Consider the following 27,246-nt stretch of genomic DNA (forward strand, 5'->3'; position numbering starts at 1 on the left):
AATATTTTTGTATGAGAATTGTATGGATTAAACACATCTACATTTCATTGTTATGTTTAAAAATATAACAAACTTCTGTAGAATGAACTATTCTTGTTGACATTTTAACCTGTGGCTAAAGAAAGATTCAGCCTCTTTAAAAAAAAAACAAAACTCTTCACATATTTGAGGACCTTCCATTTGGGGGATAAATCTGATAACTGAGCTTTTACTTCAAGGTATTTATCCTTAATTGGGAAATACTATCAACTGTTCTTTGAGCTACCCAACTTTATCCAGGTTTGGTTAGATCCTGCTCAGAGTGGCAGAGGGAGTTCAGAATTTTTACTGGTAGAGGGAAGAATGAATGACTAGGATTAAATAAAGCAACTCTCAGGTAATCGTTTCTTTCCTCTTGCCTCCCTTTTCTTTGTCTTTATACTTGCTTGAAAGTAGTAGCAGGGTTGTGTGGCAAAAGTTAAGAGGCTTAGAGGAAGTCAGATGGTTTTCATTCTCTCTCTTCATAGCAGTAAAAAGGGAAGGAACAGGAAATCAGAGGAAAACCATCCTTCTGAAACACTGGCCTAACAAAACTGTGATCCCAAACCTGAGAGCAGCAACAGATGATGACATTTAAAAGGAATGCTCGAATTTCTAGGAAAGCAGGTGTGAACACCTCTTAACAGAAGAAAGAAAGGAAAACTTTATAATTTAGTATCCATTCTCTGCAGTTTTACTCCCAAGTCCTAACCAAGGAGGAGCTGACATAGCAAATGGCACATTCTTCAACTATGAATAACAGTTTTAAATGCCTACGAAGTTTGCAAACCTGAACTGTGTATTTTAAATGATTTTATGTTGTCATCCATGTTTTCTTTCTCCCTTTTTTTTTTTTAAAATCTTAGTTTATAGTGAGAATTATTTGGGGTGTGAATACTTTTCTACATAAAGAAGAGTTCGAGGGTTTTTTCCTTTTCACTCTTGATACTGGTGATCCTCCTTGAAATGTTTCAAAACTTCAGCTTTTTTTTTAAAAAAACGACATGCTCATTGTGGATATTTTCTGATAGCCAGATCGCTCTGCACATGCAGACGTATTTCCTTAGGCTACATTCTGAGAAGTGGAGTTACCCTCTCTGACTCTAAAGGACGTCCGTAGTTTGGGGGCCCAAATTGCCCTTCTTTCTGGTTCTGTCATTTTTCACTGTGTGAATGTCAGTTTCCTTGGGTCCTGGTCCTGAGCTTATTTTAAGGTGTATACTGTCCCTTCTGTGACATGTGGGCATGATCATGGTTGGATGTACGAAAGTCATCTGAGGTCCCTTCCTCTAGAAGCAATTATCTGTGCTGCGGCCTATCTGGGGACACAGAGCTGAATCGGAGAGTGGAGTCAGCAGGGAGGCCTGTGAGCCAGGGATTCACTGTGAACTCATCGGGGCTGACAGCCGGACAGGAGGTAGGGTCAGGGGCATTGAGGAGGAGCTAAAGTAATGCTTTTGGCAACTTGACCAAGGAGGTGCCAGCTGAGTTCTCAGAGGCTGAGTAAGAAGGTACTCCAGGCGCAGGGCCTGCCTGTGCAAGGGTGGGGCTCTTGCAGAGATCTGGCATGTTCCAGCACAGTGCCTTGTGGCTGTACTGGGGAGAAGAGGCATCAGGAAGTGACACAGATAGCTTGAGGAAGAGTGATCACGTGGAAGATGGCCCAGGGAAGGGAGAAACTCGGGGCAGCGAGATCAGCTTAGTTTCCATTTTGGGGAAACAGTAACTCAGGGAGGAAAATCCAAGAAGGAAGATTAGGTTTTTGGAAAAAGACAAGGAGTTTGATTTTGAACTTACTGAGTTTGAGGTGACATTTACGTAGACGAGTCTAGCTGGCAGCTGGAAATACAGAATGGGTGTGTGTGTGTGGGGTGTGTGTGTGTGTGTGTGTGTGTGTGTGTGTGTGTGTGTGTGTGTGTGTATGTGACAGTTTCTTTGTGTGTGTACTTAGTCACTCAGTTGTGTTCGATTATTGTGACCCCAAAGACTGTAGCCTGGCAGGCTCCTCTGTCCATGGGATTCTCCAGGTAAGATCCTCCTCCAGGAGATCTTCCCAACCCAGAAGTCGAACCCAGGTCTCCGGCATTGCAGGCAGACTCTTTACTGACTGAGCTACGAGGACAGTTTCTTTGTAAAAATCAAATTTTAGAGCCTCCTGAAGATGTCACTGAGACTGCTCTAGGGATCACCCTAGAGCTTATTGTTACTCACCTCTCTTGGTTCCTACTTGCATTTGGAAAACATCATATAGTGCAAAAGAATATATAAATCCCTGCACCTCAGACCTCAGTTCCACGCCCCAGAGGAAACTACTGCGACCATGCATTCTTCCTGAAATTTCTCTTGCATATACACACACATTTAAGTCCCTAGAATGGATGAGTCAGGCACCAAGAGAAACTTACTACTACGCTCACTGCATCGCGTCATGCGTGCAGTAACTTCCCAGATTCGTCCTGTGTCTGTTGCTGCATGCCTGGCTTTGGGGCCCCTTTCTGTTCATATCTTCCAGGTGCCTGGTTTGTGACCTTTTGGTCTGGAAAGCTAGATTATTAGAATAACTTGAGTCTTTTGCCTTCAAGCGTTAATTTTCTTTAATGATATTTTTCCTTGTTATAAAAATATCCGATAGTACTTAGTATGCATTTTAAAAGATAGACTGTATACATCAATGTATGTGAGCTATGTGAAAATCACTCAGTTGTGTCCAACTCTTTGCAACCCCATGGAGTATAAGTCTGTGGAATTCTCTAGGCCAGAATACTGGAGTGGGTAACTGTTCCCTTCTCCACGGGATCGTCCCAACCCAGGAATTGAACCCAGGTCTCCTGCATTGCAGGCGGATTCTTTACCAGCTGAGTCACCAGGAAAACCAAGAATACTGGAGTGGGTAGCCTATCCGTTCTCCAGCGGATCTTCCCAACCCTGGAATTGAACCGGGGTCAGACGAGATCGGGCGCGTTCAGGGTGGTATGGCCATAGACTGAACCGGGGTCAGAGAAGGCGATGGCACCCTATTCCAGTATTCTTGCCTGGAAAATCCCATGGATGGAGGAGCCTGGTGGGCTGCATTCCATGGGGTCTCGAAGAGTCAGACACGACTGACCTCACTTTTGCTTTTCACTTCCATGCATTGGAGAAGGAAATGGCAACCCACTTCAGTGTTCTTGCCTGGGGAATCCCAGGGACGGGAGAGCCTGGTGGGCTGCAGTGTATGGGGTCACTCAGTGTCGGACATGACTGAAGCGACTTAGCAGCAGTGGCAGCACTTTAAATAAAGTGAGTCTCCACCCCCAAGTTTGCTTATCGGGTTTAATAATCATAAACAGTATGGTATACAGACCCTGATCTATGAGGTGGAGGTTGGGGGAAATACACATGCGTGCACGCGTGTGTATTTCACATGCGAAAATTTAAAGAAGATGCAAATGACTATGATCTCTCCAAAAAGATAATAATGATTCTTGTTAGAAAAGCAGACAAACAAATACACACTGGTGGTTTAAAAAAGTTATAAAATTATACACAGTGATAGGAAATAAAAAACTAAAGGTCTCCCTAACTTGCCCACCACGCCCTTCCCTAAGGTGATCACTGATAACGGTTCTCCTTCCAGAAAACTTGTAATGCAGATAGAAACGTGTTGTGACTTTCTCTTGTGTGTTTGCATGTGTGTGTGTGTGTGTGTGTGTGTGTCTTTTTTAATGTACATGAAAGGGATCCTTTCTTTTAAACATAACAAATCTTAGATCTTTCTCTGTCAACTCAAATGGCTCTTCTTCATTCTTTTCAATGGATTATTGGCTATAATTCAAGGGAAGGTCAATGAGTGTTCCTATGATTATGTAATTGGACCCCACTGATGGACACTGAGGCTGTTTCTAAATTATTTAGTATTCCAAATCATGCTGTGGTGAATATCCTTGTTCCCTTATGGAAATATTCTTGGAGGATTAAAAAAAGGGGGATTTGTTTTTAAACAGCTTTGCAAAAAGCTGCACATACGTAATACAGATATGCAAATTGATGAGTTTGGATGTATGTTTACTCCCATAAAACCAAGGTGATGATATATCCAGGGTAGTAGATATTTGGGCTTCCCAGGTTGTAGTGTTGAAGAATCCATCTGCAATGCAGGAGACATGGGTTTGATACCTGGGTTGGGAAGATTCCCTGGAGGAGGAAATGGCAACTCACTCCAGTGTTCTTGCCTGGAAAATCCCAGGGACAGAGGAGACTGGCAGGCTACAGTCCATGGGGTCGCAAAGAGTCAGACGTGACTGAACATGCACGCATCCATCCATGCAGTAGATATATCCAACAGCTCCAAAAGTTCCTTGTGTCCTCTCACTCGCTTGTGGTAAGAATACCCTGAAATCTACCCTCCTAACAGATTTTTAAGTGCACAATCCAGTATTGTTAACTGTAGACACTGTGTTATACAGTATATCTCTAGGACCTGATTCATCCTGTTTGATTGGAACTGTATCCGTTGAACAACTCCCGATTCCCTACCCCACTCGAGCCCCTGGCAGCCATCATTCTGTTCTCTGCTTCTGTGAGTTGGGCCGTTTTTCGAGCGTGTAAGTGGAGTCACACAGTATTTCTCTTTCTCTGATTGGCGTATTTCACTTAGCATGATGTCCTTTCAGGTTTGTTGGTGTTTCACATGGCATGATTTCCTTTCTAAGGCTGAATAATATATAGTGTTTCCTTTGGCGGTTCATCTGTCAGTGTATATCTGGGTTGTTTCCATATCTTGACTATTGGGAATAATGCCGCAGTAAACATGGAGCGCAAATACTCTTCCAGACCCTGATTTTAATGAAAGATGGGGGATTTTAAAGATTATTTATATAAATATTATTTATTGCTTATACAACAACCTCTCAGATTGTAGTGATTTACATTTTTCCATGCAGCATGTGAATGCCTTCTCCATATGTCCTTGTAAGAATTGTTTATTGTTAATCTTAAAATTTTGCAGGGGAGGAGTATCTTGTTACTGACAGTAACTGAATAGAACTTGGTCATTTCCCTGGGGGCTCAGATGGTAAAGAATCTGCCTGCAAGGCAGGAGACCCGGATTCGATCCCTGGGTTGGGAAGATCCCCTGGAGAAGGAGACGGCAACCCACTCCAGTACCCTTGCCTGGAGAATCCCATGGACAGAGGAGCCTAGCGGGCTACAGTCTGCGGGTCACAAAGAGTCGGACACAACTGAGCGACTAACACGTGCCGTGAATGCCTTCATATAGGTCTCAGGTTACAGTTAATGAGGACTTCAGTTATGGAACCGAATAGCCTGACCTTGGTGTGGCATTGTCCTCAGGCACATTGCAAGCTGGGCAGGTGTCCCCCAGGAAGCGGTGTGTTAGCCCCTGAACAGATTTTGGGGGAACTGCAGGGGGCAGTGTTGAGCAGAGGGGCCAGCAGTGGGTCATCTGCCCACCTTGGCCTGGCGGTATCAGGGAGACTGCCATGTTGATTTTGGTTCTGAAGCTGCAGGCGCTGCTAAGAGACTCACACCCCACCCTGAGTTGCCCAGCTGAAAAGGTGTGAAGCAGTTCTTCCCTTTTATAGCCAGAGAAGTTGAGCCTTTGAGGACTGTTTTGAAAGGCTAGCATATCTCCTCTGGTGGAACTCTTCTCAGAGCAAAAGTGATTTTTTCATGTCTTTATGACCTAATTATCTGTGGGTTGTACTTTTTAAAAGTACAGAAGCCATTTTTTTATTGATATTTCTTATTTGTCCCATTAAATTTTTGTATTATCATTAATTTTTGAGTTTAAGTTTTACCCCAGCAAATTCATTTTGATTCTCATTTTCTAAAAGTTTTGGGTTGTGGCATCCTCTCCAGTTATATAGAGGCACTTATTTTATCATATTGCTTTTATGTACTTTTCCTTTAAATGCAGGAAGTGGGTGCACTTTCTCACTGACTTTATCTTTTAAGAAGACATTGATATCCTAATAGAGGGTGCTGTGTTTTGGTCACTCAGGAATTCTGATCACAGGAGAGTTGTGTTTTGTAATTTTAAGATGAGAAACTGTAAGGTTGAGTGTGTACCCCACAGCAGTATTTGCTAATTTAACTAATACCAAGTTTTAACCCAGATGTGGAAGAAACAAGTTTTCTCTGTGTAGTTGATATCAGAGGTGTAATTAACGTGTGAGAGCAAACTTGCAAACTTTCTCCAGTTTCCAGCCTTTATTAGGTCATCATGTCACTCAAAAGTGTGCCAGGCATGTAGTAGGCACTCCAAAAATGGGACTCAGTTCCTTTAGGATTTTTAAAGCACCTGGATATATGTTGTACCATGCCAGTCAAATTATGCGGTCCACGGGGAAAGAGCCCCTCAAAATTATCTTAAAATTTTCATTGGAAGTTTATTTCCTGATTGTACCAAGATTTCTCACTTAGTTCTTTAATAAGCATCTTACAGATAGTAGGTTGAATATAGATGAGATAGGTAAGAATGTTTGTGTCTGGCTTGGGTAAGGAGATGACCCTGGCAGGCCTGAGATGGTTTCTCTGGTTCTTACTGTTCAAATAGGTTTTTGTTTTAACAGCCCTTCTCTTTCCGCTTACTCCTCTTTCCCTCCTTCCAGTATGGTGAAGGCAAAGGAATAAGAGAGGTAAGATAAGCTGTAGAATCATATTTTCCTAAATAGGAAGATGGTTCCATGGATTATTAAAATTTAGGATATTTTTTTCTTTCCATAACAGCTTTATTTTTAATAACTGTTAACTGCTAACATACCAGCTGTCTCTCAGTAGGAGAATGCGTCAGCAAACAGTGTTAGGGTGGTCTTTCCCTCCCTACCCCAGTAATTATTTTTTTAATTATGAAAGTATGATAACACATTTACAGGAGACTTGGAAAATACAGGGAAAAGTTACATATAGTTCCACTGTATATTACAGTTATTTTTAAAAGTAGATAAATAGATATTTTAGTTGGCATTTCAATATGAAACTCTCCCAGTTTATTAGAATGAATAGACAGGAAAGTAGACGGATATAGTACACCTGAAAGGCACCGTGAACCAATTCAACATAATTAAGACTTACACAATTTTCACGCAACAGCAGGGCGCAAATTCTGTTCAAATTCCCATGGACTATAAATCTGGAGACACTGGAACATATCCAGGGTCATAAGAAACGTGCAAAACTTCCATGGTCTGTCTGACGTATCGAAATCATAGAGTCTGTTCTCTTATCACTGTGAAAGTCTGTTGGAAATCAACATCAGAAGATATGTGAAGATAACCCATGTTTCCAAGTGCAGTGTGACAGTCACCAAGAGAGCTCTTTAACTTAGCCATTCAAAGTGTGGTGGGGTAATCTTGTTTTAAGGATTTGTCACGTAAAACTATCATGCCTTTCCTCCAGATTAATGTGTGCTAATTAGAAAGTTGACAGCCTGGTGATAAACAGGAGTTCTAGAATCTTCTCCACCTTGTAATAGTGCCGAGTTCAGGAATCCCTTACAAGACCTCTGTTTGCTTTGTGGTCATCTGAAAGTGACTTGAGGTGACAAGGACCTCACTACCCTGCAGGGCGACCTCTCTGCAACTCCGGAAGCTGTCATAGGAAAGCACTCCTGTTCGTCTGCACCCTGCCTGTGGGGGAGCAGTGTGGGATATATGGATCACACACACACAACTACTGCACATCATGAGTATTTGTTTTCATCATTAGATGGACACCACCCAGGGCAAGGACCATGTGTGGCTGTCTGTTTTCCTTGTAATACCTTTGAACATAGATACTCAGTAGTGTTTGGAGGATGAGTTCTTTCTTAATTTCATATGACTTAAAGATTAACTAGAGGTTGGGCTAAACACTTTGTGCCTGTTATTTGTTATAAAATGTGTAAGTTTCTCTGAGATCTGCTCTTCCTGAAGTGGATGAGTGATGAAAATAGCCTAATCCGAGCATCAGAAAAGACCCCTTAGTCTGCCTGAAGCATGATCTCTATAGTTCTGAGAAGCAAAGGGTAATTTATAATAAGGGGTGTGTGCGGGTATGCGCGTGCGCGTGTGCGAAAGTGACAGTAGATAACTGAGGACTTCACTGATGGGTGGGTGAGAGCTGGCTGGGAGTGTGTGTGTAGGAAAAGCTGATCAGTTCTGAGCAATGATGAAAAGGTTTTCCTACAGACCTTTATAACTATGAAGGTTTCTACACTTGATCTGAGCTCAGAATTAAAAAAAAAAAAAATGTGTAAGTGGGCCTTTGTAGAGTAGCTAACAGTCAAATTTAGGAGATTTTCCCCATTGGTTACAATGGAAGTATTCTACGGGACATGCTTTCAAACCACAAATAAACTCTGATAATTCATAGCGAATGATCTGGTTAGATAAGAAGTCCATTGTTTGGTTGTTTATTTGTGGTTCTCATCCCCACCAAAAGTGCAGAAGAGTAAAGCAAGCCATAAACTCTCTAATGACTAATCATTTTAGCTGTCGTCTATCAGAAACCAAAGGGGATGTGACCTTAGAGAATATATTAAAAGCTGAGAAGCTTTAAAAAAAAGTCTGAAGATACTAGGGTACCTGGAAGGCACCTAGTTAAGTCAAGGAAGACTTGACTCCACTGGGAGTCTCTGGGTTTAGCAGCAGAACTCCCTGGAGTTTTAAAATCCAGTTTTCCTACGGTATTGCACAGTGAACAGGCACATCGCTGCTGTCAGTCATTCCTGAGCAAATGGCCCAGCCTTTGGAAACCAAGGGGCTGAAAATGCTCCTGGGTGCTGCGCCCTAGGTTGTGCCTGAGAACTCTGAGGCCAGAAAAGGAACACAGCTGCCCTCAGGCAGAGCCTGAGTATGGAACTCAAGTGTTTTGACTCTAAAAAGAAAACATCAGAAGAAGCAGAAACTTACTGATTAAAGTTTACTCTGCCACATTCTGATAACAGCCAGTGAATGTTGAGATTTGGTCCTTTCTTTTCCTTGTAACCATTTTGGATCTCGTGGTGTTTCTAGGTTCCTGGGGATCCCGGACCTGCTCTGGACCAGAATGGGCTTGCAGCTGCGGGCACACCCCTCCTTCTAGATTTTGTTACTTTGAGGCTGCCCTGCCTCCCACTGCCGCTCCCCGCCACCCACATGCTCCCCTCTGGTGCTTGGCACCCATTGCTCTTTAACTGGTGCCCTTCTCCTGGCTTCCTGGTTCATCACAGCTGTGCGACCTGGAGCCGGGCCTCCCGTCTTGCCTGCATCCAACCCAAGTTTTGCACATTTCCTCCCATTTCATACTCAGGGAAACTGCTGGTGACTCAGACAATAAAGAATCTGCCTGCAATTCAGGAGACCCTGGTTGGGGAAGATCCCCTGGAGGAGGGCATGGCAACCCACTCTAGTATTCTTGCCTGGAGAATCCCATGGACAGAGGAGCCTGGCGGGCTACAGTCCTTGGGGTCACAAAGAGTTGGACAGGGCTGAGTGACCAATACTTCCTTTCCCTCCTAAAGGTAGCTCTTCACAGCTGTGCCACCTTGTTAAGGAATGCGATTTTCACTGTCTTCTGTTCTGATTCTTCGTTTTCTTCTGTAGTAATTGACTGCACACAGCTCCCTAGCCAGCCTACTTAGCGTTTCCTTCCACCTTGTTCATCTGTTCCCGCAGCGCCTCAGACCTCAGCCCTTGCAGGCACCCTCACTCTTCTCTTCCCGTTGCTGGTCCTGCCCTGGGGCCCCGCCATTGTGTCTGTGTGTGTGTGTGGCATTTCTGAGCCCATTTCCTTCCTGCCGCCATTCTCCAGACCTTCAGCCAGCCCTGCACTTGCAGTAATCTGTGAGCCATTCTTGCTGCATCCAGCCTTGTCTCTTTGCCAGCCCATTGTTGGCACCATTGCCAGATCTTGAAGTCAGTCTTTTCCCTGGTCCCTTTCAGAAACGTTTAAATAGTTCCCTGTCACCATCCAGGAAGGTCTGAACTCGCGGTGTGTCGCTCAAAGCCTGCTGTCGTCCGGTACTGCCTTGCTCTCAGGACCTGCTCCTCCCTCTGCCACAGGCCGTGCCCTCCGCTCGGTGCTCCCCGAGGGGGCCTCGTACCTCTCTGTCTCTGCAAGTCCTTTTAGCTCCTTTATGGAGCCTTGTCTGCCAGCCATTCCTTTTAGGTCTTTGTTGATACTCCCTGGCTGACCTATTCATGTGACACTTAATTCACTAAGCAAACATCGTGAAAGACATGCTTTTTTGCTCCTGTGAGGAGTGGATTTCAGAGGGGGAAGGGGGTCACCCCCACTGCCCAGAAGCTTGTCTGTGTCTTCTTGTGTTTATATCTACTGGATCAGAAGAGTAAAGGCAGAGTACAAAGGCCTTCACTTGAAATTTAAGACATTTTGAAATCACTGGCACTCAGCAGGTATTCTGCACAGGCAGATAATAAATGCTGTGAGAGCTGCTAGTACACTTCCAATAAGACTTCTTGGAATTTGGAATTTCTCACTTTTAATTACTTTTGCATTTTGATTAAAATTTGTGCATTCCCGTTTTAGCTTAGCGTGAATTATCACATTAAAATTGAGGTGAGAAATGTATGAATGTAAAACCTGCAGATGACTTTAAGACTTAATTGGGTAAGATTATTTAAAATAGTGATTTCTCATTGGATTGGCCTTGTCCGTATTAACGTCTCTGCTTCTTTTCTTCAGTCTGCATGAAGAAATCAGTGATTTTTATGAATATATGTCTCCAAGACCGGAGGAGGAGAAGATGCGGATGGAGGTGGTAAACAGGATCGAGAGTGTGATTAAGGAGCTCTGGCCCAGTGCTGACGTGAGTATCCGTCTGGGTGCTTAGGTGGTATCCCTGTGGACGTGCATCTGTAGAATTGTGGTCTAATGCAGTTTCAAAACAAACCATTTTCTCCAGCCTTGACATAAAATTTGGGGCTTCCTAATTATTTGCATTGAGTTGAATGACTGACTGAAGGCTATTTCTTTGCGGTACTGCTAAAGGCAAACTATATTTAGGAATCATTAGTATAAAGAGAAGAAAGACAAATCAAGCCTCTTGGTGTTGATAGCAGTGGGTTATTTGGATGTGATGTATCAAAACTCAGTTACTACTTTGTTCCAGCCTGTCAGTATGAACATCGCATAACTGTTTATAGCTGAATGGAGATGTCAGGTAGAAATTTATTGAGTCATTTGAAGCTCATTTTCACAGTCTAATGTAGGCGTGTACTCTACTCTCCTGAAATTGCTGTTTCCTTCTCTTTTTCTTATCACTCCTTGTCTCTCAGTATAACCCCCACCCAGTGAACAAAACTTTTGCCCAAGATTTCCTCTGCTTGTTTGTGGTTCTTATTATTGATGGTCACCGTGGGGGGCTCCTTTGAGGGTTTATTCTACAGTTTTGTTCATTCAAAGAAGTGACTGATTGGAATGCCTTCCTTTGCATTATGTAGCGTTTCTTTAGACTGTGTCATGGGATGGCAAGAGCAAATCCAGGGAAGCTTTTTTGATCCAATTGGCAAAACAGAGAAACTTCAAATAAGATAGGTACAAGGAAGAGCGCATGCAAGCATGCTCAGTCACGTCAGACTCTGCGACGCCATGGACTGTATGTAGCCCGCGAAGCTCCTCTGTCCATGGGAGTCTCCAGGCAAGAACACTGGAGTGGGCTGCCGTTTCCTCCTGCAGGGCACCTTCCTGACCCAGGGGTCGAACATGGGTCTCCTGCATTGGCAGGTGGATTCTTTACCACTGAGCCACCTGGGCTTCTGCAGGGAAGAGGGAACGACCCTACCGTTTTCTCGAGCAGCTGCTCTGTGCCACGTTGCTGCTCCTGCGTGACCTAGACTGGAGACTCCTGGGAGGCATTTGGCAGTGTCAGAGCCATTTTTGATTGTTGTGACTGGTGGGGTGCCCCTGGTACACAGTGAGCAGAGGCCAAGGAGGTGGCTAAACATCACAAGATGCAAAGACAGATCTTCCACAGCAAGGGCTTATCTGCCCCAGCTGTAGAGCTGAAGTTGAGAAACTCTGATCTGAATCAGTCCTCCTCCGGACCAGGGCGGTTTTAGAACATGAGGCTGTGATTGAGTCCCTTGGTGCATCTCACCTCACAGACTGAACTGTTTTTGTGGTTCATCCCTCACGGCAGCTGCTGGTGTGCACGCGTCTGCCTGTGTCTCCCACTGTTCTCCGTGGGTCGCGATGGGCTGTGTGCTGGTGGTGTGCCGCAACGTGCTGCTACAGCGACAGTGCCTGGGGTTCTCTGTGGGGACCGCCTGCAGGCCGCCACTCGTCCTGTGATGGAGGCAGTCAGCCCGTAATCAGGAATCTATGAGGAGATCCTCCTTAGGGGAACAGAAGTTAAGGATTTGGGATTGTGTCTTTAGATTTTTAGGGCAGCAGCAGCAGTGAACGTTCCTTTTGAAAGGTTTCTGTTTAAGTCCACATGTTTGATATTTGAACCTAAGAAGTTTAAACTAACTTTCAGAAGTAGTGCTACGTAATACTACTTTCTGTGAGACATGGAATCCTGCTTCCACGAAAGCGTGGTGATAGGAAAAAAATGCTCTTGTAGTACTAAAAATGACCAGTAGAGGGTAGCAAAGTCCTGCAGTTCTCCACGGTGTGGCCTTTCATCTGATATTTTTTGTTGTTCAGTCGCTAAGTCATGTCCGACTCTCTGCAACCCCCGTGGACTGCAGCACGCCAGGCCTCCCTGTCCTTCACTATCTCCTGGAGTTTTCTCAAACTCATATCCATTGAGTTGGTGATGCCATCCAACCATCTCATCCTCTATCACCCCCTTCTCCTCTTGCCCTCAGTCTTTCCCAGCATCAGAGTCTTTCCTAGTGAATCGGCTCTCACGTCAGGTGGCCAAAGTATTGGAGCTTCAGCTTCAGTATTAGTCCTTCCAGTGAATATTCAGGGTTGATTTCCTTTAGGATTAACTGGTTTGATTTCCTTGCTGTCCAGGGGTCTTTCAAGAGTCTTCTCCAGCACCACAATTTGAAAGCATCAATTCTTCGTTGCTCAGCTGTCTTTATGGTCCAGCTCTCACATCTGTACATGATTACTGGAAAAACCGTAGCTTTGACTGTACGGACCTTTGTCTGTAAAGTGATGTCTCTGCTTTTTAATACACTGTCTAGGTTTGTCATAGCTCATATTTTAATATAATTTTTTCTATTTCAGGTCCAGATATTTGGAAGTTTTAAAACTGGCTTGTATTTACCTACAAGGTTAGTACATTTATGAAGCTTTCAAGGAATTGTGCATTTTTCTAGGGTTTATTTGTTTTGACTGTTAAATAGGTAAGAATAGAAACAAAACAGATTTATGAAAACTTACTTGTATTTTATTTGAGTTACCTTGAAATAGAGTATCACTACAGAGAACTGTTCAAGCCCGTAACGTAACCCACTCACACAGACGTTAATGTACTATTATGGTGAAAGACCTGGTCACGCTCTGGAGCTCTGTACACTCAGGAATGCCAGGTCTCTCATTTTTATTAAGAACTCATACTCTTAGCTCCTGTCACCATATTCTGACTCAAAACTTTAGGGCATAGACTCTTCTCTGAGGAGAGTCTTGTTGCTTTCAGACCCCTTGTTCATTTTAATCTTCTCAAATGAGGGCTGCCTTGGCCCACAGCTGGGAGCGAGAGTGGGGTATGTGTGTTGGGGCTGCTTCGAGGGGATAGTAAGACTTACTGAGGATCAAATACCTGTTCTCCAAGAATTAAACTGCTATGGTCTTCATTAAGCAAAAACATTTCATCATGCGTTTGTTTTTATTGTGGTAAGAGCACTCACCGCGAGATTTACCCTGTAACACACATTCAAGTACCCAGTATGGTGTGATTAACTGTAGGCGTCCATCATGGTTTCCATTTGAATTTGCTTCAGCCTACTTTACCCAAACTTAAAATGTGTTAAAGTGGATGCATCCTAGCAATTTTCATTCTTCCCATTGTTGTCCTAGGCCTACAGAGCTGTGAAATATTCAACTTTGAGTTCTTTAATATTTTTTCCTTATTTAGGTTCTAAGCGTCTGCAAAGCCTGAGTCATTCTTTCTAAAAATTTAATTTTTGTGATAACCTAGTTCAGACTTGAAAAGGGCACAAAAATAAAGACAATGAAAAGTCTGAATCCCACCTCTCTCCCCCAGTTTCTCTGCTTGGAGGAGCTGCTATTACCAGCTCCTTGCATATCCTTCCAGAGAGATTCTGTATATGTAAAAGGAAATGTGTGTTTCTTCCTTTCTTACACACATGGTGGCATACTAGATATACTAGTATGCCTGCATCTTGCTTTTATACTTGATAATGTAAGTCACGATTAATCAGTTGATCTCTTTCACTTGGAAGGTCTTAAGGGTTTTAGTACCAGAGGCCTTTATGAGCAGGAAACATTAACTGGTGTTTTTGAGGGTTTACTTCATTCAGAATCACCCTGGGAAATAAGTAGGAGAAGTAGGAGGTTGTTAAAATCACCAGCCTCCACTTTCTGAAAAACGGTCCTCACCGACATATTCAGTCTTCACTGGGCAGTGTGAGAGTGAGAAATGAGTTTTCATCGTGCTGCCAGTAACTTGCTGGCTGTGGCCTGAAGGAGTGAAAGCGAGTACAGTGTCTTGCTTCTTTCAACAACTCCTCTCTGTGCTCTGTGCTCAGTGACATTGATCTTGTGGTGTTTGGGAAGTGGGAAAACCTACCCCTCTGGACCCTGGAGGAAGCTCTTCGGAAGCATAAAGTTGCAGATGAAGATTCGGTGAAAGTTCTGGACAAAGCCACTGTAAGTTCTTCAACATTTCATCTTAAACTCTCCAATTACTTACGCATGGAACGTGTAAAATTAAATTTTAATTTTGGTGCGCACAGTTGGATTATGACTGAATGATTCCTTCTGTTCATGATCCCAGTGCTTGCACATAAAAAATTGCATTTGTGAGACAAATGAATTGTTCTGATTATCCATTTCTTTCAAAAATTTAACTCTATTCTTTCATATAACACTGTATAGATTTTTTAATATAAAGTGTAAGTAAAAATATGGATATCTAATAAAGTTTTAGTTATGCAGATATTCTATCATATTTTGTATCCTTGAAGAATTGTATTAATTGAAATTTTGTAGATCAAGTCATTTTAACTAATGGAGTGAACATTAAGAATTTTCATGGAAGCTCATTTTAGAAATATGTCTATTTTAGAAGTTTGGATATTTGCATGTCAGGTTTTATTAGAGCAAAACGGGTAGTTTCTTTATTAAAAATTATTAATTTGGAAATCTAGTTCTATATATCAAGTTTGCTGGTCTGAGTTTTCTAATGCATGGTAGAAGAAGAGCTTTTTTTCTCTTTTTAAAAGAATTCCTGATACTTCATATAAACCATTCCATCATTTTTCATTTGAGAATAATTAAATTTTAAGTTCTCTTGTCCGATTGTTTTTTGGGCTATTTGCAAAACTGACCAAAAATGCCAGTGACTTATTGTGTATGTGACTTAAGAATCTAGCAGTTTTCCTATTGGAAACAGTTTGGGGCTGTGGGCCGACATTCTTAATTCTTGATCTTCTTGTGTTGGAAACTGTTCTCCAGAGTAGATTAATGTCGAGAAAAGTTTTTGTTACTTTGTTTCAAAACTCTCAATCAGTAGAAATTCCAGAATGTACTGCATGACTTTAGATGCTAAATATGCAATATAAGATATCTAGACAGCCAAGTCAACTCTGGTATGGCGTGTTCAGAATACTCAGTGTTTAAAGTCTTCCTGAGAAGGTCAGGATCTCAGCTCTGGTAACCTTCCATCCTCCGATTTGTCATTTAACTTGTCTGATGTATTTAAATTTTACCTTTCTCTTCTTTCTAGGTACCTATTATTAAATTAACAGATTCTTTTACCGAAGTGAAAGTTGATATCAGCTTTAATGTACAGAATGGCGTCAGAGCAGCTGACCTCATCAAAGATTTTACCAAGGTCAGAGAATTTACAGTGTTTATTCAATGAAACTATTAGAAAATGGAGTTATGTTTTGAAACTTTGTTGTGGTGGTGTTTTGGTATACTTGGGTAAGCTATCTTTGTATGTGTATTGCTGACAAATGCTTCTTTTCTGTGAGTGGTTTTTACTTTCCTTGTGTCTGCTTGTCATAATCAGTAATTTATAGTGTGGCCTCAGGTAAGAATTAAGGGTTGAAGGAGCCTTTGAAGAACTTCTCTGCCCTAGATCCTTCCTCTTAGGGAGATTCGGGCTGAGTCACTCCACGCAGTTCACTCCTGTCTGCTTCAGTCTCGCAGGAGTTTTCTAGGTCTTAATCCCCGAGTCAGCTGCACGGTAGGTCCTGCAGATGTCCTTCCCTTATCTTGGAGTGATTTAAGTCTATTTCTGATTGTTCTGTTTTCTTCCCAGAGAGTGCACAATTTATCAACGCTGTCTTCAGCTGGACGCATTGGCTTTTTTCTCCCTAAACTAAAACTCTGCACTGCTTTGGCTTAAATAAAATATCTTCTCTCTCCACTTGATTTTTTTCTTTAGCAGTTCTTTGAGTTCAGAAAAAAATTGTAACTCTCGTGTGATAAACATTATATTCTCATGTAAATGTGCAGAAAAAGAAAAGAAATATTATCCATAATCCCATTCTTTTGGAGATACTGGGTGTGTGTAAATTTTCTTTTCACCAGAAAAGAAACTTTTTTAAAAATTGAGAATAATACACATGACTTAAAAAAAGAAAAACCTTACTATTATAAAAGGGTAGGAAAAAGTGAGTTTACCTTGTATGCTTAGATCAGCTACATAGGATTTGCCTTCATCGACTTCTTTGTTTATCCTCTTCTTGAGATTTTTCACAAAAGAAATAGCACACCATATGTATGATGTACTTTTTTTTTAAACTTGCTGTTTCGGAGGATTCATTGGCCACCCTCATCAGGATGGACCATGCCTCGTGCAGGCAGCTCTTCCCCAGTGTTGCTTCCAGCATCTTCTGCTCTTACAAAAACTGCTTGGTGAACATCCTTCCACGTCTGCATCTTTCTTTACACTAATAAATTGTCTGTAAGAAGATTCCTGGAAATGGAATTTCTGGGTCAGAGGATATATGCAGAGAAAATTCTGTTGGCAGTTTGCCTAATTGTTCTTTAAAGAGACTACATCTATTTCTGAGTTCAACCATAGTGTTTAAAAATGATTATTTCTCCATATTTCTGTTGTTTCTCACGCTCCCTTACTTTGACATGATTTGCACAAGTATAAACGCTTTTTTTTCTCAAGGAAGCAGTGCGTGTGCGCTGTAAGCGTCAGGAAAAGAATGGCGAGCGCGAGTAACTGCCGTGCTTAGGCAGGGGCTTCGTTAAGGCTCCTTTCTCCGCGTGTGTTGCCAGCTTTGTTCTCGGCGTCCCTACCCCGGGGCCGGGCTTGCGGAGAGGACTTAATGAGAACGACCTTGAGTGAAAGATGGACTCAGGCTGTCCTCCCTGCCCCCGTGGGTGTGCTGGCCCTTGCTTGTGAGGCACAGAAGGTGGGCTGCGTGTTCACCTGCCCTCACCGAGGACAGCAGGCAGGGTGACCTGCTCTGGGCTCTGCAGGATCACCTGGAGGGGCTGGTCTGCCTGTGCCGCTGTGCTTACAGAAGTGGTTCTTTAAAATCCCACGGACTGACTGCGTTGAGAGTTGAGACGTCGTCCCGTACCGTTTCTGTTACCTATTTACGATGAGAATTGTTCAGTAAATCATGAGATGTGTGTCACGCAATAGGCATTGCTAGTGTTCTGTCCCGTAGTGAATGCTGGGGTGCTCTCTGTGTTTGGGGTTTTAGATGTGAGGACACAATCCTCAGTTACTTAGAGCTTACTTTTTTATAGTTTGTTTTTAAAGTGTGCAAGTATATAATATATCTCGACCAAAGTTTGTCATGTAAGGACCAGTTTATACTGAGAGACCATTTAAGCTATTAATGCTTCCAGCTATTACTGATGAAGGAATTCATTGAAAATGTAATTTTCTTTTCCAGAAATATCCTGTATTGCCATACTTGGTTTTAGTATTGAAACAGTTCTTATTACAGAGGGACCTTAATGAAGTATTTACGGGTGGAATTGGTTCTTATAGTCTCTTTTTAATGGCAGTAAGTTTCCTTCAGGTAAGTAACTTATACCCTGCTAGTGTACACTAAACATTTTTTGTTAAATAAATCAGCTGGGAATCATTTTGGAAAAAAATTTTACTCAAGCTCTAATTAGAATACTTCCCTTGGTTACTGACAACTTTTCCCTTTAAACCGGATACCTTTTTTATAATTTAGCAATTAAATATTTTAAAATCCCAAGGAAAGAATTTTTTTTTAAATCTCATGTGTTCTAATATTTTTGAGACTTTTCACTACAAATTTTAACACAAAAAGTATGGTGCAGTTTCCATAGGTATACGTAGTAACATAAATGCCAAAAATAAGAATGTCTTTCTAAGCAGTTACTATTCTAAGTGGAGACTTACAATTGAGTCTCAGCTCAGTTGAGACTCGCTGTCTGGGTAAGATGTGTTGGAAGTCTTAATGTCGTCAGTGAGCATATTCATGTGGTATAGCAGTGTTGCCAACTGCCTGACTCTGCTGGTGAGTCAGAATGACTTCCTTGATGTTGGGCCAAGCCGACTCTCTCAACATCCTGAGCAGCTGTGAAATCCAGCCTCGTAAATTATCCCCCACACCCGTGGGCTCCACCTACCCCTTGGAACCCCCCCGCGCCCTTGGCGCTTTCGGTTGTCTGTAACAGAAGTACTGTTACAATTAGTCTGCTGTAACTCTGTTATCTGTTGGCTGCTCTGTGAAACCAAAATTATAATAATATTGTTTATAGAAGTTAGAATGTCATTCACTATCCTCACCTTGAATTCAGAAAAAATCCAATGTAATTTTTTTTTTTCTTCTCGTTTTAGTTACATCCCAGGGAAGATGCTTGCATCCCCAATACAAACTATGGTGTTCTCTTAATAGAATTTTTTGAATTATATGGACGACACTTCAATTATTTAAAGACTGGCATCCGGATAAAGGATGGTGGTTCTTATGTGGCCAAAGATGAAGTACAGAAAAATATGCTAGATGGCTACAGGCCATCCATGCTTTATATCGAAGATCCTTTACAACCAGGTATTGAATTTAGGTAAATTTATGGACATTCAAGAAGAGGGCATTGGGAATTCCCTGGCGGTCCAGTGGTTAGGACTTTGAGCTTTCACTGCTGAGCGGGTTCAGTCGCTGGTTGGGAAACAAAGATCCTGCAAGCCACCCAGCTCAGTCCGAAAGAGGCTCAGTCATTATATTGTACTTTAAACTCTCTTCAGATGAAAAATAAAGGATTAACTTGTAATTGTAGTCATTCTTTTTTCCTCAAGATATTTCATAAGCAAACACATGAACGTAAACACACACACCAGAAAAACACGCTGTATGCTTGCACGTGAGTGGAGCTGGGGGTAACATTTATTTGAGTCTTGGAAGCAAAGGAGAACAGGTGTTAGCTGTTCGGGTGGGCTTATGCATCTGCAGTTCAGCAGCCATTTTCAGCTCTTCTCTCTTTAGTCCTCACTGCCCCTGAGCCTAACCAGTCGTCAGCCCGGGGTGTAAGTGAGGATTCTGAGACACACTACATGTTTCAGAGTTCGTGAGAAAGAGGGCACCAAGAGGCAGTTTCTTTTCCTTTTGGACCCTTCTTCCTTCTTTATTTTTGCATAGTGTGCTTTTCCCAGCTTTATGTTGGCTTGAAAGTGAGTGGAAAATTAATTCCTCCTCTGCTTTCATGAAGCTCTGTGTTGCTTGCTTGTATTCTGATTTTTCTGGACAATATTTTTTCCTAGTATAATTGTAAAATATTCAGATTCTGCATTATTGGACGTCAGTAGAAATGCTTTTAGTCATTTGCTTTAATGTGTTGACTTTGAATATACATATATATATAGGCTTCCAGGGTAACGCTAGTGGTAAAAGAACCCACCTGCCAATGCAGGAGACTTAAGAGAGCCAGGTTCGATCCCTGGGTCAGGAAGATCCCCTGGAAGGGCATGACAACCCACTCTAGTATTCTTGCCTGGAAAATCCTGTGGACAGAGGAGCCTAAAGGGTTACAGTCCACAGGGTCGCAAAGAGTCAGACACAATTGAAGTGACTTAGCACACACGCACATACTGACTTTGAAAATAAGTAAGAAAAAGAAGCTAAAAGATAGAATAGTTTCCTAGGAGCCCTTTTCTGGCTGAATGAACCATCTTAGAAACAGTAGTAGTTTATTCATTGAGCAAATGTTCTTTGGAAGCCAACTCTACGTAAAGGACACAAAGGATTTTTTCGGTAAGGTGGTCCTTGCTGTTTAGGAGCCCATTATTTAGTTCAGGAGAGGCTTACGAAGCTAACAGACAAACAAACAAATAGGTGTTTCTAATTTAGTTTTGCTTTTGTTTCACCCTTAGGAGAAAATAGGCAGTTGCTTCTTTTATTTTCATAACTAGGTAAGGGCTAGTCCCTGTTGGGCCAGAAGACATTTAGGCAGTTTATATGCCATAATGACATATTTATGCATGATCCACACGTTTAGAGCCTGAGGAGCTGTGGGGCCAACTAGCAGCTCATATTCTGAGGACAGTGATTGGCCTTGCTCTCCCAGAAGAGGGCTCGTGAACTTTTAGTTCATATTAAGCCGCAGTAAATTTTAATATGTTATGTATATATTTCTTTTGAAGGTAATGATGTTGGAAGGAGTTCATATGGGGCCATGCAGGTGAAACAGGCCTTTGATTATGCCTACGTTGTCCTGAGTCATGCTGTATCACCAATTGCAAAGTACTATCCCAACAACGAGACAGAGAGGTAAAAGTTTCACCAAAATCAGCCCATTGGGTCAAAGTTGTTTGCAGCTTCTTATCTTCAAATTAATGTACCTTCGTTCTTTTTTTTTTTCTTTTTTAACACTTGCAGCATATTAGGTAGAATAATTAGAGTAACGGACGAAGTTGCCACATATAGAGATTGGATATCAAAGCAGTGGGGCTTGCAGAATAGGCCCGAGCCTTCATGCAATGGTAAGAGTTTTTTTCATTGATCAATTGACTGAGTATTAGAGCCTTTTCTGTGTTATGTGTGCTTAATGGGAAGAAACGTTTTCCAATCTTTTGCCACTCTTTCAGGAAATGGTGTTACCTTGATAGTAGATACTCAGCAGTTAGATAAATGTAATAATAATCTATCTGAAGAAAATGAAGCCCTTGGAAAATGTAGAAGTAAAACTTCGGAATCTGTTAGTAAACACTCTTCAAACTCTTCATCAGGTCCAGTGTCTTCCTCTTCAGCCACACAGTCCAGCTCTAGTGACGTTGTAAGTATGAAGATACGGTTTTCTGCACCTAGCCTTGTAGGGGTTCTGCTGCTGGGATAATTCTGTCTAGAGAGCCATGGCTAACTCATTTTCTTATTTGTTCTTTGGAAATTTTAATAACTTTAATGATTGTACTTTTTCTCAACATTGTGTTAAAATTTTCAAGCATATAACAGAAAGGGAAGGAATTTTAGTGAACATCTGTATACACGTCCACTAGACTGTCATTAACATTTTACTGGCTTACACAGAGCTATCCATTCATTCACTAATTCATCTTATTCTTTAACACGTTTCAAAGTATCACAGATGTTAGGATACTTCCTACAAAGTACTCTCCTGTGCTTGTCATTACCCACAGTTCAATGTTTGCCCAATTTTTTCTTTTGATATAAAATTAACATATAAGGAAATCTTAATTATACATTTAACAAATGCATACACATGTGTAACCCAAAATCGTAACAAGATGTTGACTGTTAACATCTCCCCAGATGTTTCCTAGTCAATCCCCAATCTTACCGTCAGATGTAACCACTGTTATGATTTTTCTAATACCATCAATTAGTTTTGTCCTTCAAAATTTTATAAAAGTGGGATATATATATATATATATATATACTCCCTCAATCACCGTTTATAAATGTATAATTTAAGTGGGGTTTTTTTTGGAATATTTATAATATTGTATAGCCCTCACCACTGTATAATTCCAGGACCTTTCCATTACCCCAAAAGAAACCTTTAGTAGCCCCTAATTTCTTCTCTACCCCCATGCCCTGGAAATCCCTAATCTACTTTCTCTCTTATCCTCATAGAATTTTCTAGTATCAGTTATACCTACATTACTTATCCTCATCAGAGTTACTTTTGAGTTTAAAATTGAAATCTAAAATGGCCTTTATTGACTTTTATAAGTATACATGACAAAAAATAGCCTCAGTGAGAAAAAGACAGTTTTTTGTTGTTGATGACCATTTATCATCATGGAGTCATAAATCCTCACATGTGCAATCTGCCTGTGTGCTGTTCTGGTTCCCAGAGCAGAACCTTGGAGGACAGAGTGCTGAGCTGGCTATCACAGACACGGGGCGGAAGCAGAGACGCCATGAGAGGGAGCTCTGGGGACTGACAGTGTGTGTCTCCGAGCTGCTGGGCAGAGTGCGAGGGCCAGGGTAGACCTGGGGAGAGGAGCAGTCAGGCCCAGGCAGCCCGCAGACGCGTGGGGCTCGGCCCGGCGTCTCTGGGAAGTCCGGTCCACTTGGCGTGTTTTTTGGAGGGAGCACTGAGTTGTCATCGCTCTCAGAGAGTGAATCTTGTAGGGTGATTGTTTTGTATTTGGTTGAAGACATTGAATCACTGGACATAGGCCCTTAGCTCGCTCCGCTGTACCATGGTCCCTTTTCGTAAATAAGAATGCAGATAAACTTGGACCTCTGGGAGCCCCTTCAAGGCTGATTAACAGGGTCAGGGGTGGTCAGTGGATTTAACAATGAACAGAAACTCTCTGATAAAATAAGCCACTTTAAACCTTTGGAGGAGGACTTAAGCAGTTAATTTTATAAATTCCTCAGCGTGCTTCCTTTAACTCACAGATGTTCAGACTTAGTCCAGAGAGTGCTTCGCTGAAGTTGTTTTCCTTTCTTAATGTTGAACGTCTAAATCATTACTCTATCACATTATAACTCATGTGACTTGTGTTAGGATTCCGACGCGACACCATGCAAAACCCCGAAACAGCTGCTCTGCCGTCCGTCCACTGGGAACCGGGTAGGGTCGCAGGATGCGTCCGTGGAGTCCTCTCAGACAGGCGGGAAGATGCAGAGCACCCAGACCACTAACACACCCAACAGCACCAACAAGTCCCAGGTGTGTGCAGTTTGTGTTTTCAATTGTCAGTGTTGAGTGTGGAATATTTAGAGTTTTGTACATGCATGTACATGCACACACGTGTATACACACGCATTATGGCTTTGAAGAAAGCCCTAGGTTAAAGAACAAATGTATTTTATTCTAAGAGGTTCCAGAGCATGACAGTACTTCCAGTACAGGGTGTCCCGATTATCCCGTGTAATATAAACCTTTGTGGAAATCTAGCGACTGGTCCTTCTTTAAAGACGTCTGGTCTAGCCAATCACCTTACTACAGATAACAGCATAAAGAATGTGCTTCAGGTTATAAAAAGTTTCAGTTGTACTTGAAGTAAACGCACATGAAATTTTGGCATGACCTCCCTGTCATGTTGCACAATCTGAGAAGAACATATCCTTTTTTATTTTAAAATCCAGTACCTGGTTGCTTGTGTTGAAATGATCAGATGCAGTCAGCCATGGTCAGCTGATGAGCTTTAGCTTTGACTTTAAAAGGCCACAGAGACACTCTTGTAAGCTTTTTAGGTGCCTAAAATTTTATTCATCTTGAGTAATGAATCAAAATGAGGGGAAGAAGCCATTTCATAGTAGACTCCGGCCTAAGGCCATCACGCCCTCTCCAGTACATCAGGGACCCTGGGGAAGGCCCCTTGACAGTAGAGATTGACCGTTAAGTCAGTCACCTCGTGTCTGACTTAACTCACAGAATCCACTTTATCTGTACAGTTTTACACATGTGCGCACGTGCACCAAATGCAGACTCATTTAGAAATGGCCATTGAAATGGCACGTGATAGTCGGAAAAGAGTGGCTAGCCGTGGTGACCCCTGACCTGGCAACGCATCTGCATGTCTAATCTAACAGCGCCTTCCAGTAATGCCATCTATTACGTGATGTATTGATTGATAGGTTCCTTAAGAAAAACTTAAATTCCACTACTCCATTAAGAAGTGGTCTTATGCTTTTTCATATTTCCATTAAAAAATGATGTAGAAGTTTTTGAGCCCCAGAGAGTTAACCCCTTAAGCATGGTTTTCTGCCTGTTAGATAAGTGAGTGTGTTCCTAATTATGAAAGCTCCCAAGGGAGGTCTTAAAAGCGCTGTGTTGAATCGCAATACTGATGTCCTTCTGACTGCTTTCCTTCTCCGCAGCATGGATCAACGAGGCTCTTTCGTTCTTCCAGCAAAGGCTTCCAAGGTACAACCCAAACAAGCCATGGTTCCTTGATGACAAACAAACAACATCAAGGGAAATCAAATAATCAGTATTACCATGGCAAAAAGAGGAAACACAAGAGGGACGCCCCCCTCTCAGACCTTTGCAGATAGTCGGCGTCGTGCGATGGACTGTCTTCTGTGTGCAATGATCTCACTCGCAGGACAGTTGGATAGGGACTCCTGGGAGACATTCGGGAGCCTTACCCTGTTCAGACGTTGATTTAGCAACTGCGTTTTTTCCCAGCTCGCCACGGAATGGATCATGAAGACTGACAACTGCAAAAACAAAAAGGAAGCAAAAAAGGGGAAAAAAATAAAAGGCTGCTCATTTGATAAGTCATATGCTATAACAGGGTCATTTTAAGATTTAAAGCTTGAATGTAAAATAAATCTATTTCTCATTGGCTTTATGCAGAGTTATAGGGGATAGTATTCAGTGTGGGTAGGGTGATAGAAACAAGAAAATTTCAGAGGATGGGGTGGGGAAGGAAAACACAGGTATCATATAGGAAGTCCAAATTTTAAAGGGGAAAGTGATCTGTGCATGGTTTTTTTTTTTTAATATTTTTGCATATATTTACCATTTTATTGTGTGTATATATAGATGACCATATAGGAGATTGATATTTGTAATAGTGGATTTGTTAATACTTTTTACATAACAACATTACTGTTTAAATTGTAAACAGATTTTTCTCAGGATTAGTTTGAAAAATAATCTGAATTGTCATCTTAACATCCATCTATAGGGAAGTGATTAGTTCTATTACTCAAATTCGTTTCCTCAGCATTGAAATGACTTAATAGAACCCTCGTGACCTGCTGCAAAAATTTTCCTCTAAAGAAAAGGTTATGGTGGCAAATGACGTTTATTTTATTTTGTAAAAAAAAGAAAAAAAAATATGTGCTATGTACTTTTCTGTAAACACTGAAAAATCTCTAGTCATCTCTAAGAATTAACTTGCAACTGTTTTTATAGTGCTGTCGTCTTGGGCAGTGGGCAGTTACATGACTTCGTGTTTGTTTCCTTTGCAGTCTTTTTTTTTTTTTTTTTTTTCTCTTCCTAATAGGAAAAAAAAAAGGCCACCCGCATCTGGTCCCATCCCTGTTGCAGTGAAACCTCGAGTTCCACAGACTTTGCATGCTGGCTCCTCTAACCCTGTGTGCTGCGTGTGCTTGTTCTTCTCATCTCCTATTCTTTTTTAAATTCATGCTTAACTACTGTGGGAGAGAATAACTGTAAACAGCTTTAATTAAATCATACTTATAAAAAACTATTTTCTTAAACTCCACTTTATGCTTTTGGTATTGTTGATCTTTAAAAATTAAATGGTCTTTGATAATGGATCTATTTTGTATTGCCTTATTAAGACCAAATACTTCTTGTCATCCCATTCTTTATCCTCTCCTTTCATGGAATTGTTATCTTTAATTAAACCTTTTTTAAACATTGGCTTGTTTCAATCATACTGTAAATTTTGGTTGTGGTCAGTTTTGAGTGCAAATGAGATGTATCATTCTGTTATTCATCACGTGTTGAGTTTGAAACTCAGTTGGAAATGTTTAATAGAATGTAAGTGGTATTTCTGAAAATGCTTTCTTTCAAGGTGAACGCTCTTACGTTTAGCATCAGTGTCTATGGCTCTGTTAATTACAGCCATTTCTGAGATGAGATTCTTTTATATATATATACATATATACATATAAAGTACTATTATTGGCTTTTAGGAATTTCTTTTATATACATTTATGAAATACTGAAGACCAATCAGACCGTTAATGGACACTTAGTGCAACTTTTTATAAAGAAAATAATGCTAAAATAAGACCAAAACTGATGTCATCACTGAAATTAACAGTTTTCAATATGTTCGTATTTTAATTCACAACAGAAAAATGTGTTCCAAAACTGGAAATTCATAATACTTATGTAAAGCGTGGAAGATTTTAAATGTGATGTTATTTTGACAATGTTTGAAATTTTAGAGTCACATTTTATTCTGATCAGAATTTTTATCAGGATGTTGAGCTTTTTGTTTTTTTGAAACTAGTTTGTCATAACATATTGTGCATAATCACAGTATTTATTTTCTAGGATTATTGTGGATGTGTAGACTTATGTTTACTGCTAAGGGAACAATTATTTATAAAATAATATTAAATCCAGTATTAGCTGCCTATTTCAGACATTTAATACTTGCAGAGATCCATGTTACATTTACCACACTGAAGTTTTGTTTTGTTGTTTTTTTTTTTCCAAGAATCACCTTCATTGTTGAAAGTAAATGTACTCTTAGGGTGCGGATATTAGTGTTCCAATAAGCATGTGATTATATTAAGGTGGTGGTAGCGGGAAGATAATCTTGATTCCATTAGGAATCTTAGGTTTTCGTAAATTTATTGGGAAAATAGTTTTTCCTGTACTGCTGACGTTTCTTTTTGGTAAACAGTATCTTTCTAAAAGAAAAGCATGAAGGAGAAATTGAGGTGTGTACATTTCCTCAAATGACCAGCATTGTATTCGTGAATACTGTGTATCTTGCAATGAACAGTGTGGAAGCTGTTCATTTTTCAACCTGAAGTAAAATACTTTCAAGAACTTTTAGTTTGCCTGCTCATTTGTTTTGTACATTTCATCTCTGTATTTGACTCCTGTCTTTTTTTATTTTTTGAGTTTAAATACTTTCTCTAAAGATTCTGTGACTGTGTCGGAAGCGTGCCATTTAGATATTACAGTCCATCCATATCCATGGGGCATAACCTTCCTGTGCTAGTGCTTGCAGAGAGGGACCTT

The 27,246-nt window shown here is 41.2% G+C and overlaps 1 protein-coding gene and 2 non-coding genes across 3 annotated transcripts in view; all 3 read left to right on the forward strand.

Moving 5' to 3' along the window:
• The window catches only part of TENT4B (terminal nucleotidyltransferase 4B), a 68,806-nt gene extending 41,790 nt beyond the window's left edge, over positions 1–27,016 (forward strand). Inside the window, exons 2-12 of the mRNA XM_068992091.1 lie at positions 10,684–10,807; positions 13,183–13,229; positions 14,667–14,787; positions 15,866–15,973; positions 18,009–18,137; positions 18,932–19,145; positions 20,732–20,858; positions 20,967–21,070; positions 21,176–21,363; positions 23,068–23,232; positions 24,387–27,016. Coding sequence (XP_068848192.1) covers positions 10,684–10,807; positions 13,183–13,229; positions 14,667–14,787; positions 15,866–15,973; positions 18,009–18,137; positions 18,932–19,145; positions 20,732–20,858; positions 20,967–21,070; positions 21,176–21,363; positions 23,068–23,232; positions 24,387–24,563 — 1,504 coding nt within the window. The 3' untranslated portion in view covers positions 24,564–27,016. The remainder of the gene's footprint in view (positions 1–10,683; positions 10,808–13,182; positions 13,230–14,666; positions 14,788–15,865; positions 15,974–18,008; positions 18,138–18,931; positions 19,146–20,731; positions 20,859–20,966; positions 21,071–21,175; positions 21,364–23,067; positions 23,233–24,386) is intronic.
• On the forward strand, positions 7,934–8,015 carry LOC138097244 (small nucleolar RNA U2-19). Its single transcript, XR_011146450.1, has one exon. It is a non-coding gene; the product is annotated as a small nucleolar RNA U2-19 (small nucleolar RNA).
• LOC138097243 (small nucleolar RNA U2-30) lies at positions 8,159–8,228 on the forward strand. The gene has a single exon (XR_011146449.1). It is a non-coding gene; the product is annotated as a small nucleolar RNA U2-30 (small nucleolar RNA).
• Positions 27,017–27,246: the final 230 nt, after the last annotated feature.

Source organism: Capricornis sumatraensis, chromosome 20, assembly GCF_032405125.1.
Source record: "Capricornis sumatraensis isolate serow.1 chromosome 20, serow.2, whole genome shotgun sequence".
NCBI classification, from domain to species: domain Eukaryota; kingdom Metazoa; phylum Chordata; class Mammalia; order Artiodactyla; family Bovidae; genus Capricornis; species Capricornis sumatraensis.